The 13,733-nt window shown below is 41.8% G+C and overlaps 1 protein-coding gene across 1 annotated transcript; it reads left to right on the top strand.

Moving 5' to 3' along the window:
* The first annotated feature begins 365 nt into the window (after nt 1-365).
* LOC131071417 (putative clathrin assembly protein At5g35200) lies at nt 366-1,271 on the top strand. Its single transcript, XM_058007232.2, has one exon. The coding sequence runs from the start codon at nt 366-368 to the stop codon at nt 1,269-1,271; it is 906 nt and encodes a 301-aa protein (XP_057863215.2).
* Nucleotides 1,272-13,733: the final 12,462 nt, after the last annotated feature.

The raw sequence follows: 13,733 nt of genomic DNA, 5'->3' as shown, positions 1-13,733 counted from the left end.
TGTATAAATCTTAAAGCCTCCTCCATAAAACCACATCCTTACTAATATACAAATAAATTTTAATGCCTAGTTCATAAAACTACACTCTTACTAATATTAAAACAAGTTTCTTAAGATTTTTATTAAGAAACATTTCACCTATAAACCCATATCAAATAGCTAAAAGATTTCAAAATTTTGATATAAAATCCTAAAAGCCAAAACCTTTCAAGGATATCATGAACGATCGAGAATTCCTTTGCTGTTCTAATAAAAATTTTAGCAAAACATTAACAAATCTTGTGATGCAATTAACAGTCGCACCCTTTGCAATGATACGATTCTTCCCTATAAAAGATACAATCCAATATGTCCAAGGATTAAAAATGAGGAAGATATTGGAAAACAGTATTGCATGGTGTTTGATTTCGATGGCAAGAACATCTGACAAAGATGCATACAGGAGGGCAGTGGATAAAGCCACCAAGGATCCCCACCGACCACCCAAAGAAAAGCATGTACTCACTCTCTTCTCTGCAAAATCTGCACAACAATGCAAATCAGTGCGAGAAATCCTTGAAAGGCGCCTTGCTCTTGCCCACTCATGGCAGATTGCCCTCAATACTCTTTCCCTAATTCACCGAATAATCACAGCAGCCCACCCAGATTTCACCATTGACTTAAACATACTCCTCAATTCATCAGATTTTCAAAATATAACCACATTTACTGACAAATCCAACAAACATGCTGCTCAATCAGTTCGAAACTATGCCCTATATTTACAGGCTCGGCTGAAATACCATCTGGTTTCCAGAAGCACAGGCAGTCTGAAATCTAAGGATTTATTGCAACAGGTGGGCGCCCTGCAAGCCCTACTCACTCTCCTCTTCGATTGCATTCCCCCAAATGGTAATCTTGTACAGAATCCTCTTGTCCAGTACGCTGTGGAGCTCCTTTTACGGGATTGTGGCACCATCTATTCTGAAATTTCTGATTACATATCTAAGATTGTGGAATTGTTCTTCGAGATGCCCGGAGGGCAAAATGTGGTGGCTCTGGATATTTATAAAAGCCACCTGCAACAGATTTCTGTGCTCAGAGAAATGCAGAGATTTGTCTCTCCATACACCAATGTAGAGCTTCCTGTGCCCCCCATGGCACTGGGATCTTCGTCTATGGTGGAGATAATGGAGGAGCATATCAACAGGAAGAAAGAGATTGAGGCTAATGCAACAGTATGGCAATCCAAGTCTGCTTCGTTCAGGCGCCCCAGACCACTGGATAATTGATTTGGGGTTGGGGTTTCTCCTTAAAAAGAGATCTATAAAGTAATAGTTTTTTCATGTTTTCAAGAATTTGAATCATTACTTTATTGTTTTATATTTAAATTTTGATAATTATTGATCATTATTTCCAATACTTTATCTATTGTATTATATTGAAATATAATTCAGTATTATATCAAGAAGGAAATGAAAAAAATTCAAGCATCAAAGGAATATAAAGTTGAGAATGTGAAGAAAAGAGAATGAATGAGATAATTTCATGAAATCAATAAATTGAATCTTAAAGCTGAAGGTACCTCATTTTTGTAAATTTTTAAAATATTAATTAAAATCAATAAATGATGATGCAATTTTAAATATAAATTAGATGTTATATTAGTTGAAAAACTTATTAAAAACACAATAAATATATCAAATTGTGAAAATCAACAAAATTTGTGAAATGAATCAATTGTGTTTAAAGCCTACTAAAAACACAATAAATATATCAAATTGTGAAAATCAACAAAATGTGTAAAATGAATCAAATTTGATTAATGAACTGATTTTACCATTGAGAATGTGTATAAAAAAACTATGCTAAGAAAATAAAAATTGACACAAACAATTACTTGAGATAGGGTTAGGTAGAATGTGAAGGACATTAAATGGGACAAACTTTGTTAGTAATTGTTTAACCCTATTTCTTAAACCGTATTTTTCTCCCTTTTGGTATGCCTAGCATACTTAAACTATTAGTGTTTCCCTCACCCATTATCCTCTTTTGTAGGAAAATCAAAAGTAATAATTACAATTTTTATTCTAAGATGAGTATATTATGGCTTTAGATCATGTTAGTAAATAGCTATCTATTCATTATTTTCTAATCCTCAATGGATTATATCTAGTGTCATGTGGAATTATGGATAATCATTTTCATTATGATCTTTGGTGGAATGAAATCTATATCTATTCTATTGGACAAGGCATTCAACATTAATTATTGTTTATTGATCATTTTGAAGCCACCATTAAGTGAGTGAGTGTTCCATTGGTTATTGTTGCATTGATGATTATAATTTCTTGGTTGATAACCTCAAATTTTCTCGTTTATTTATTTCTTATTTGATGATTTAAGACATCATTATTTAATTTTTGGATTATTCATATCTTTTATCTATGACCATGTTTGATATAGAAGGTTGATTTTGTGGCATCACTTGTATTTGTGTTTAAATAGTGCTTATATATGTGCTCAAGATTGTTTAGGTATAATTGAACACTTAGTTGACTTCCCATGAGGTTGTCTTAATTATTTGCATTGAGTTATTGAGATTGATTATTCAAATAGGTAGTTACGATCGATTATGGTGTTGACATATTTTCAAGACTTGGGTTTCAATGTATGATTGGTACTTGTTGACTCTGAATTTTACTTTGGAAACAAACAACCTTATGGGAAATTCAGTGATGGGGGACCGATTTCACAGGGTTCACCGAATGACCTCCGGGATTGAGAAGTCGGTTCTTCCTTGGTGTTTCGAGGAAAGGAGAAGAAAGAAACACTTTAAAACAATAAAAACTAGGCTACTGAGGCGATGAGCCAGAGCATATTTTAAGAAGATATGAGTAAATAAAAACCAACTACATATGATTTTTCTGAGTCCATTCAACAATCTACAAGTACGGATCAGAAACACAACCAAGGTTTGATCAAATCTCTCTGTAACATAAAGAAATACCTATCATGCATTTACCAGATAACAAGTGCAACACATAGTTCAATCGACAAAATCTTAGATATATATATTCCTAAAGTCTTTAAATTTTTAATAGAAAAGCACATAAAAGACCATTAATGCATACTGAGAGTAAAGTCTCACAAAGGCCATAGGCATAGTTTGATTGAACTTCTCCAGAAAACAATAAAATCGTTTTTAAGGCTGAAAATACTACTAAGAAACTTAATTGTCCTTGCAAAGTTCTAAACCCCCTCAATAGGGAAAAAACTAAACTAAATAGAGCCTCTGGCTCCTAACAAACTTGGACTCCACCACCTTTTCTTTTCGCACGTCATGGGCCGCCTGTATGATTTACCAGACAAACCGCCCTTGAAGTTGTTAGCCCCTAAAATTGTTAGTCCCACGACGCTTTGCTCTGCAGGTGCACGACAAAAGAGTCGCGATCAAAAAATGACGGGCGGAGGGACCAAAGAAGATTTCGCTATATGAACAACCCACACCACGTGGCAGCTCTGCGCTACTGCAAAAACAAAAAGGGAAAAGCAAGCGCACAGAACCCTCGTCGAGATGACAATTGTCTCGCCTGATGCATGCGAGTGGGAGGAACAAAAAGAGGTGGGGCCACCAAAAATAGCAAAATACCGCCCACGGACCAATCCCAAAATAATGTTAACATTTCTTGGAGACTAAAAAGGGGAATTCTGCCTGCAGAAAGCTTAGAACCCAAAAACTCTGGTTCGCAGACTAGGCCTTATGATAAAACAGGGCGGAGCGAGTCGAAAGCCAGTTGTGTTTGCAACCACTCATCTTTAGGGGGCAACACCTGCGCTTCTGAATTCTGGAAATGTTGCTCTAGACAAATCACTTTGTCAAAAGGCAAGGATGTCGGCTCGTCCTAGACTAGCTTTAGGAGAGTAGAGAGTTGGGCCAAAGGGTGTAAAAGATGCTCGACCTCATCCGCTGAAATAGGATTGCCTAGACCTTGCAAGAAGGTTCTATCTTGTTGCAAATGCTCAATTTGGCTTAATATTTGCTCAATCCCTAGCACAATACCATCTGCGGGAAAAAGGAGAAGGTAGGCCCAATAAAACAAACCTCTCTATGTGTTGCTTGATGTCCAGAACCGAAAACTGTAGAGGTGCAAGAGCTTCCGAAGCCTGCATGATTTCCCTGTGCCGGTTGATGAAAACATTCGTCCTTCTGATCAATTGCCCATGGTCCACAATCCCCTTTTCCTTTAATTCTTCATCTTGAGAAGAGTGCAGCAAATGGACAAGATCCCGGGCCACCGGGAGCTTAGGACCAATGACAAGCATAGAACTGCTTATGAGGGCGCTGGCCTTGGCACGAAGGGATTGTGCGTCATTAAGGAATCTTAGCATAGGTTGTAGCGAAGGGCCGTACTACTTCACCTTTTCCCAATGAGAAACATATAAATCATTAAAATAAGGGAAAAGTCTTGAGAAATCTCCACAGGGGAGGAATGTTTAGCAACCGCGAGATCTCCTCGCCTTTTGTCGTTACTTCACCCTACAGCTCTCTGCACCTATTTTGTTCAGTGACCACTTGGCTTTCTAGAGCGTGGATCTTTACATTTCCATCCTGCATCACTTGTCAGAGTTGTGCAACACCATCCTTTTCTTGGTGCAAAAGAACCTCCACATCTTATAATTTCTTCTCGGCTAGCTCTAGGCTAGTTTCCTTTTCACGCAACTCTGCTTCAAACCTTGATTTTCTTTTTGAGAGCATCACCTGAGCATCGCTCAGTTGTCAGGCATACTCCTCCTTTAGGCGGACTTCCTCACGCAACTGCACCTGAATTTGCGTGGCATCCCTAGAAGCTGCTTTCAGTTGCTGAATTTCTTGATCTCTTTCTTGCAATTCTTTTAAGGCCACGTTTCTGGTTACTTCCTGACCTTTCAACTATGTACCCAGATTATTGAGGGTAGACTGTAACTTTCCTTTTTCAGCATTAGCCTGAGTCAGCAATCCCTACAGACGATTGATCTTGACACAAAGAGCTTTATCTTCTCTTCTTTGTTGGGTCAGAGATTCACGGAGTTTAGCATTCTCCGCTTGTGTTTTCTCCAAGCGACGACTCTTTTTGATGAAGTCTGAAGAGACAGCCTTCGATGTTTCCTCCATCATTTCGACCTTATTGAATGTCGTAGCATTCAAAAGGTTAACACCGATAACATGCAGGTCATAATCATTGGGCCTCATTTCTGACTCTGGTTTGTTGACTTCTGGGAAACTAGTTGCAAAGAACAAACTCTGCTTCTCTTCATTGAAATGAGTTTGCAGGTGTGGGCGGGCTAGCCTAGCGCCTTCCTTTTCTTTTCTTTTAAATGTTTTGCCAACACATGCGGTTTTGGAATAAGTAACTTGCTATTGGTAGGCATCCGGGTTGGCAATAGCTTGACCTGCAAATGCAGCACCAGGGGGGATTACAAAGGGAAACTGGGAAACGGGGTCGTCAAAAGCGGTCTGGATAGGACGCGACAACGTCGTGGGAGAAAATAATGGGACAAAGGGAGAGACTCCTAGGAGAAATGGATCAGCAGACGTTGTTCCAACAATTGGGGGAGGAGTGGACTCTCCAAAACCAAGCCTGCGTGAGACGGTGGTTGCTTCCGACATCTGGGCAAAAAAAATTGCAGATACAGAGACTGGGGCTTGAAGCGGGACTGAAACTTGTGGAAAAGTATCAAACGGGCCAACCGGTGTTCCGGTCGGCGCTAGGGTAAGGGCAGTGGGATTCTAAGCATGCATATCTACGACATGGGAAGTAGAAGAAATATTAGCTTGAGAAGAGGAAAACAGTGAGGAAGAGCGTACCTAGACTGCGTGGGTCGTCAACCTTAGAGGATCGAAGGGCTTGTCTAGGACTTGAGAGGATGAACCCTTCATTTCAGAGCCCAAATACTGCCTTTTGTTGGGAGGGTCCTCCCGAAACTTCTTCTCAGCTTGCCTTTTACTAGTTTGGGAACGGGGCCTACGAGTAGAAATGCCGAGAGGGGGGAGAGTACTAGGCTCACTGTCCCTCTCTTCAATATTTAGAATTTCAACCTCTCGCTACTGGGCGACCTCGGAAGATGAATACCCACATGGCAAGCTATCGCCTGTTCCCTTGTCAGATCCATTTTCCTGGCACCATTCAAGATCAAAACGCTCATCCGAAGGAACATTCCCAATGTTTGCTCTGGGCTGATTTATTTCCTGTCGGTAGATCTAGAAATCCTCCCACTTTCTTTGCGGCCAAGCGTTTGCCGCCATGGTCTCGTGCATAGCCTGAGGAATGGGCTTCGCGGGGTTGTACCTTTGTGAAACAAAGTAAAAACTCAACCAGGGGGGGGCGCTCAAGCATGGGAAAATCATTGAGACCCACATACAAGCTTGGGTCATCTGCCTGTGGATTAGCGCGTTGATCCATTACACTCTGTGGCTCATGTTTAACCGCATTCTTCCTGCGAGATAGGCACCCATTTGGGTCATAGCTCCAAAATTCATCAATCACCAACAGCCCAAGCTACACCAGCTTTGATGTCAGGACGTTCTCTGCAATATCCCGTCGAACTAGGGTGATGGGACCGATAGCCTTATTGTCCTCGGTGATTGAGGTGTCGTGTTTCCCAGACCCTATAGCTTTCTCCACCCGTACCAGTTGGTGAGAGATCTCGAGAGAAAGAGTCCTCTTTATGACGTATGTAGGTAGATGGAAAGGTTCCTCAAAGAAACCATGGACTCGGACAAAAGAGAAATCACTACCTATGAACCAGTCATAGGGGGGTCGTTCATTGCACATCCAGTTCATTTGAATTTGTGAAAAGCGGGAGAGTGGCTCAATGGGAATGATGCCAAAATTCTTCAAGGCGAGAGTTAAGAAACAATCAAAAAATTGATAAGCATCATAGGAGGACAAAATAACAAGTATCCAGACTGAAACTGACGTTCTATTTCCTACTTCATCGCTGCTGGCCAGTTTGATAAACCGACTGAAGAAGGCTTCATTCTGATGTAAGAGCAGGTGAACTGAGCCTAAGGAGAAACTAAAACTCCGAAGCTGGTGGAACTCAGATAATTGTTTTACCATTTTGCTGGCTATCAGGTCAGAGAAATCGAAATGGAAAGCTTCTTTCTATTTTCGGCATTTAAAAAGGAAACCCATCATTGCAGCCATAATATCTCAATCATTTTCATGACCGCACAACCAGGCGAGAATGGACAAAATATCTTTAAGGTCCTCATGCTTTAGGTCGCTATAAGACAAGGGTAGCTTTGGGGGGCCTCCTGGCTGGCTCCGGTTCAAGATTCTATTACAAAAAGGGACCGCATCTCTTCTTGAGTTCCAGTATTCCTCCATGGTAGCATCTGAGAAGACCTCTGTTGCTTTGAAGAAAGGGCAACACATCATGTCCCTTATGGTGCTTGGTGATATGACCACCCTTAAAGAAAGACCACTAGTAGAGCAGGAATTGGGGTCGAAAACATTGGCAATCGCCGCCACAAGCTCTGGACAGTGTGGGACCACTGGGACAATAAATTGAGGAGCCTCACATTGCCAGAAATGGGCTGCTGTGAAAAATGGGTCTGCTCTATGATGAATCATCCTGTTGTATGCGACCTTCCTCAGGTTCTTCGGCTGCTTGCAGAGCTCTAGTTCCATGACATCTTCGAACGGGTCTATCATTGCTGCGGTATTTCGGGTAACTGTCTTTGATTTGGCTTTGGTCCTTGGATATTCTAACTTGGGAGGAAAAGGATGAGAGGTGTATGAGAGTTGACCAAGGACATCGACCCACAATGCTTTCTGAGCAAGGGCCAAAGAGGTAGCTTCAGCTTCCATCTCTTACTTGTGAAAAATCTATTTCTCAATTGTCTGCCCAGCTCTAACTGAAGGATGAGTTGATAGAATGAAAGAAAATCTGGCGGATCTTTCTCTTTAATGCATGGCATGCCTAGATCGCCACGAAAGAAAGGTACTTAGGAATGGGCACCCGTTTTGCAAGTATGCCAGCTCATTTTTTAGGGTTGAGAAAACCTATGAGGAGGACTGGTGCCACCATTTGTGATTACCAAGAGAGCGTTGGCGCTGCCCACCGTTAGTCGAGCCACTTACGACATTTTGCTTGTACAAAGGACTTTCCCCCTTAATTAATAAAATCTTGCACCCACCGAGGTGGCACGAGGTGAAGCAGTCCTACGAGGATTTTGCTTTAAAAGCGATGAACCTTTAACAAAATGCTTGGCACTCAGGTATATGTCCATTCCAATCGAGGTACCAGCCCGGTAGCTTGCCATTTATGAAAACTTGTCAGCAGGTATCATTTCCCTTGTGCCAATTTATGCAGAAAGGCTGGTGCATTGGAGATCGTGAGTACTAGCATTGTCATCATTCATCACCTGGAGCTGAGAAATCTTATAAATATGCCTTTTCAGACATTCCTACTTATATTACCAGCTTTAACAACAGGGTTTTATGAAAGATGGATACTCCTATCTGGCTCGTCAGCAGTAAGGCACAGGTTGCTTTCATTGGCAACATTTCTGATCAGAGGCTGCGGAGGATGACGAAGAGGAAGAATCCTTTGATCATCGCCACCATCAAATGGGTGCTCGGAGAGGATTTCATAGATAATGTTGACCACTACTGAGTTAACTCGGACATTTGCTCACGCTTCGTGGCTTCTTTGCTCAATGTTGGGACTGGTGGGTACGAGGCCTCTGAGCTTACGAGAGCTCTCTTCTTAGGAGACTATCTTAGAGGTTTGGAGGAGGTTGTAGCCTACTACATTCCTTTTTGAGGTTTACCTCTGGCGACAGACCTCCAATGGTTCATTACATCTGGGGAAGAAGTGCCTTGGTATCTGCTTGTCGGCGGACTGCGGACTATGGCGCTATCTTCTCATCGCTTACGGACATAGCTTGTCACTGAATTCTTTCTTTGTATTTATCTGATCATCCCCGTCCCAGTTGGTACTGATTGGTATACTGGCTTCAAGGACTATATATTTCCGCGAGTCCTAACTCTGGGCGTTCTCCCTAACTTGGTCCTCATCGTCACGACTGAAGCTTATGGAATTGCTTCTGATCAGGAGTGGTCGGGAGAGGAGGACGCAGAGGACAACACCGAAGACTCTGATTCCCTCTTGGAGGAGCAAGAAGATGAAGATGATTTTGCTCTGGCATAGCCCCCACTCTTCTTGTTCTTCTTCTTGCTTAGAGATAACCTTGTCTTCTCTCTGTTTTGATTTTTGACAAATGCGGCCGAAGGCCTTTCTCAATATTTGTAAATCTTCATATACATACTCGGAATATGATAATCTTATTTTTCTTTAGTAATGGCATATTTGAGTGTCTCTTTCTTTTCACTAATAATGGCATTTTGAGTTGGCAACATTACCCAAAGAGAAAGCAATAAATAAAATAAAGGCACACATAAAAGCACTAATTACATTATGTACAATTAGAGGCACTAAGTTAATGAAAAGGTTTTAAGTGGAAACTGTTAACCGGGATCATAAGAAGATCTCCTTGCATATCTTCTAGATCGAAAGCATTGTGACCTTTGCAACTTGTTATATGGAAAGGGCCCTCCCATAGCCCGTTGAATTTTACATGTTGGCTTGGTTTGGGAGCCCTTTCGTTGAATTTTAGGACTAGGTCGCCCTGCAGGAATTGCAGGGGAGAACTTTTCTTGTTGTCAAACCACCTTTTAACAGTTTGTTGACGTGTCTAGAGGGAGGCGAACGCCGCTTCCATTGATTCCTCTAGTTCCATAATTTCAGCCAACCTCACATCCATAGGGTCATTCTCCACTATTTCAAAAGACTTAAGCAGTTGCAAAGTTGGGATCTCCAGGGATACGAGGAACAATGCATCCTTCCCATAAACCAGTTTATACGGGGACATCTTCAAACTTGCTTTGGCGTTATCCGGTTTGCCCACAATGCGCTCCTCAGATGGTGATGCCAATCCCTTTTGTGCTCTGAGCCAATCCATTTGATGATCCTAATGAGATTCTTATTGGTAGACTTTGCGAGCTCGTTTCCTTGTGGATAGTATTTTAAGGAGGTATTTAGGTAAATAATTTTGTTGAGGGTGAACTGGGTGAGTCATGATCCCACGAAACCACGTGTGTTATCTGAAATTATGGTCTTCAGGGGACCATAACAGCATACTACATCTTCCAGGAAAGCCAAGATTTCAGACTCAGACAAATTTTTCAAAGGGACAGACTCAGACCATCGGGTGAAATAATCCGTAGCGGTCAAGACCATTTGTGCCCAGCCGAGCTCGAGGGATTGATCATCCCTATGAAGTCGAGCCCCCATTGTGCAAAAGGTTCCTCCAACATTATGGGTTGAAGTGGCATTATTGCTTTCTTGCACCTACCAGTATAATACTAGCATTTCTTGCACACTCTCACCATGGCGTGCGACTCCTTAAACATGGATGGCCAAAAATATCCGGCACATGTGATTTGATAATGGTGGTTGGCAGTGAGAAGTGACCTCCGGATGAACCATGATGAAATTCATGAAGAATCTTGTCAGCTTGGGTTCGATTCACACAGCGGAGCAGGACTCCGTCAAAATTTCTTTTGAAAAGGACATCAGCCATCAGTCAAAAACCGCTATTCTATAACCTATAGAACCTCCTCTTTCCTGGGGGAAGACCCTTAGGAGAAATTCATGTCTTCATAAAATGTTTGCGCTCTTCCACCCAGCATGCCTCCGCTGGCTCTGAAATGGCCATGACAGATTCGTTTGCGGCTACCTCGGGGAATTAGGGTGCGAGATCCTGTGCTAAGTATTCACACAAACCTCTGTCACGGATTATCTTGGCGGGTCTGACATCAACATCATACTCCAAGATTTTGGTGATCCAATTAGCTCTCTTCTTAGTGATGTCGCCCTCCATGATATATTCTCTGACTGAAGGGTGAGCGACATGCACTGTGATCTTGTTGCAGACGATGAAATGCCTAAACTTCTTGAGGCCCTTGACTACTACCAGAGCTTGTTTTTCAATGAAGTTGTACTTCACCTCGTATTCCTTAAGATTCTTGGAGTGGAAAGCTATGGGGTTCTCTCCATTTGTTTCTGCCTCCTTCTGGGTTAAGACCATGGCAATGCTATAAGGGCCAAAGAAAACACACATAATGAAATCTTTGGCCATATCGGGAATGGACAACATAGGAGCTGAACAAATAGCTTCTTTGATTGTCTCAAAAGTATCCTTCCTATCAGAAGTCCATTTAAAATGCATTTATTTTTTAAGCATCAGGGTGATGGGCCTCACCATCCCTGCAAAATCTGCAATAAAGCGGCTAACAAAGTTAACCTTGCCTAGGAAGGATTGGACTCCTTTCTTATTTACAGGAAGGGGAAGTTATTTTATGGCTTTGACTCGATCGGGGTCAATGGAGACTCCTTCCTTAGATACAACGTGCCCAAGCAATTTTCCTTGTGGGACACCAAAAATACACTTCTTCGGGTTCAAAGAGATTCCAAATTCTAGACATTTTTGGAAAACCAACTCCAAATGATCAAAATGATCCTCCTTGTTTTTCGAAAACACGGTGAGATCATCCAGATAAATCAGGATGATTTTGTTAATAAGCTCTTTGAAAGCTAGGTCCATAGCCCTCTGGAAATTTAAGTCGGCATTTGACAACCCGAATGACATTTTTTGATAGGTGAATGTTCCCCATTTAGTTGTGAAGGTCATCTTATGTTGGTATTCTCCTTTCACCAGAACCTGATTGTAACCCAAGAAACCATCCAGCATTGAGAACATTTCAGATCTTGCCACTGTGCTTGGCAACTGTTCCATTGATGGCAGAGGGTAGTGGTCTTTTAGGGATGCTTGGTTTAAGTCCCTAAAATCCACACATAGTCGGATATCTCCATTCTTTTTCCTCACGAGCACCAAATTGGACACCCATGTGCTATGTTCGACGGGATAGATGATTTTTGACTCTATCAACTTTCTTAGCTCCTAGGCCATGAGTAACTCAAATTTTGAATTAACAGGTCACTGCTTCTACCGGACCTGTTTGGCTCTATCGATAAGTTCGATAGTATGTTGAATGATATCGGGGTTGTATCCTTTCAAATCCTCATAGGACCATGCTAGAACACCTGCGTATTGATCGCAATATCGAACCAATTTTTCTCGGTCTTGGAGTGAAATCTCCTTCCCGACTTTGAGGATTTTACCATAACCTACCGACATTTTGGTATAGTCTACTTTATCAGCTGTGAGCTTCTGCTTATCACTTTTGGCATCATCCTAGTTGAAAAGGTTCTCTAAGGTGATTAGCCCATTAGGGAGCTTATTTGACTTCAACTGTATGATTTGATCCTCGTATGCCTCTTTAACCTTGGGTTGTAACTGATCTACAAAATCTCCCGAATTCTAAATGAATAGAGTAATTTGTTCATCACTCTCAAAAACCTGCCAGTGGGTGTCATTATCTGGGATAGCTGGTCGAACGATAACGCAAACTGCTTGGGGGTTGACTAGCAAATCCACAGTGGGGTCAAAATTTGACCCAATAGTGGCCATTCGGTTAGTGGATGCATTTGCCTTGTGGGGGATTCTTTGGATGTTGAAAGCGTCGAAGCTTTCGATCAAATCCCAAACTCTGTGGCTGGAAGACCTCATACGGACATTTTTTGCACTAGAGATTCCTCGAATCTGATTAACAACAAGTTCGGAGTCCCCTAAAACTTTTAATTTCTTTATACCCATCTTTTCTGCCAACATAAGTCCCTCGTACTCCGCTTCATTATTGGAACACGTGAACTGTAAGTGAAAAGACTTTAGAATCTGCTCGCCCGAAGGTAAAGTAAAACAAATTCTAGCCCCTGAACCTACTTTGCATCTTATAGCATCAAAATGTAGGGTCCAGAGTAAAGAGGATAAATCTCCTTGGGTAAAGGGTTCTTTAACTAGTTTTGGGACAACCTGACCTTCATAAAAAATGGAGTAAGTACCAAGACCTGTGGCATGATAATTTGAATAGGGGTCAAAGTCAATGAATTCCTCAAGAAAAACCTCATGATTTGGAGAAGTATCTCCTATATTTCCTCATCCTCAATGAATTCTACCATCCTTCTTTCTTCGTCGGAGATTGAGGTGTGGGTTGGCTCAAAATTGAGCATAGCTTGATCTGCAACATGCTCAGCATAAAGGGGTTTTGAGAGGATTTTGAGCTTGGCACCTCGCTTGGTACGGAGGATAAGGTGGGACCAGTCCAAGGACAGGTAACCTACTATCTTGGCAGTAAAATCTCTAGAGAGGCAAAGACCAAAAACAGGGGGAATATCAATAACCACTACTTCTTGAGACACTGTGATGCTAGGACATGCGAACAACATTAGTAGGAGGCTTTTAATGAGGCCCACGGTTTGTACCTTCTTCCCATCTAACTGCATGACGTTGTGATTTAATGGCTCATACTTAATAAAACCTTAGCGATTTGCTTAGGCATGACGGTAGTGTTGGTGCTGGAGTCTATCATAGAGTTATGTAGCAGCTTATCACCTACTATGAGGGTCAAATAAAAAGGTTTGGGCTTAGGCTTACCTTCTGATTGAGATTTTGACGGGACGTCTTGATTTGTCAACGTTGCTACTGAATATGATTTGTCTGCGGGACACTGAGAAGCTCGCCCGCTCGTCGACAGAGAAGTAGCAGCCTTCCTACTAGGGGGGTAACCTCCTCCAACAAGGCT

Source organism: Cryptomeria japonica, chromosome 6, assembly GCF_030272615.1.
Source record: "Cryptomeria japonica chromosome 6, Sugi_1.0, whole genome shotgun sequence".
In the NCBI taxonomy this organism is placed as follows: Eukaryota; Viridiplantae; Streptophyta; class Pinopsida; order Cupressales; family Cupressaceae; genus Cryptomeria; species Cryptomeria japonica.
Note: the sequence above shows the minus strand (reverse complement) of the source record. Positions and strands in the feature narration are given on the sequence as shown.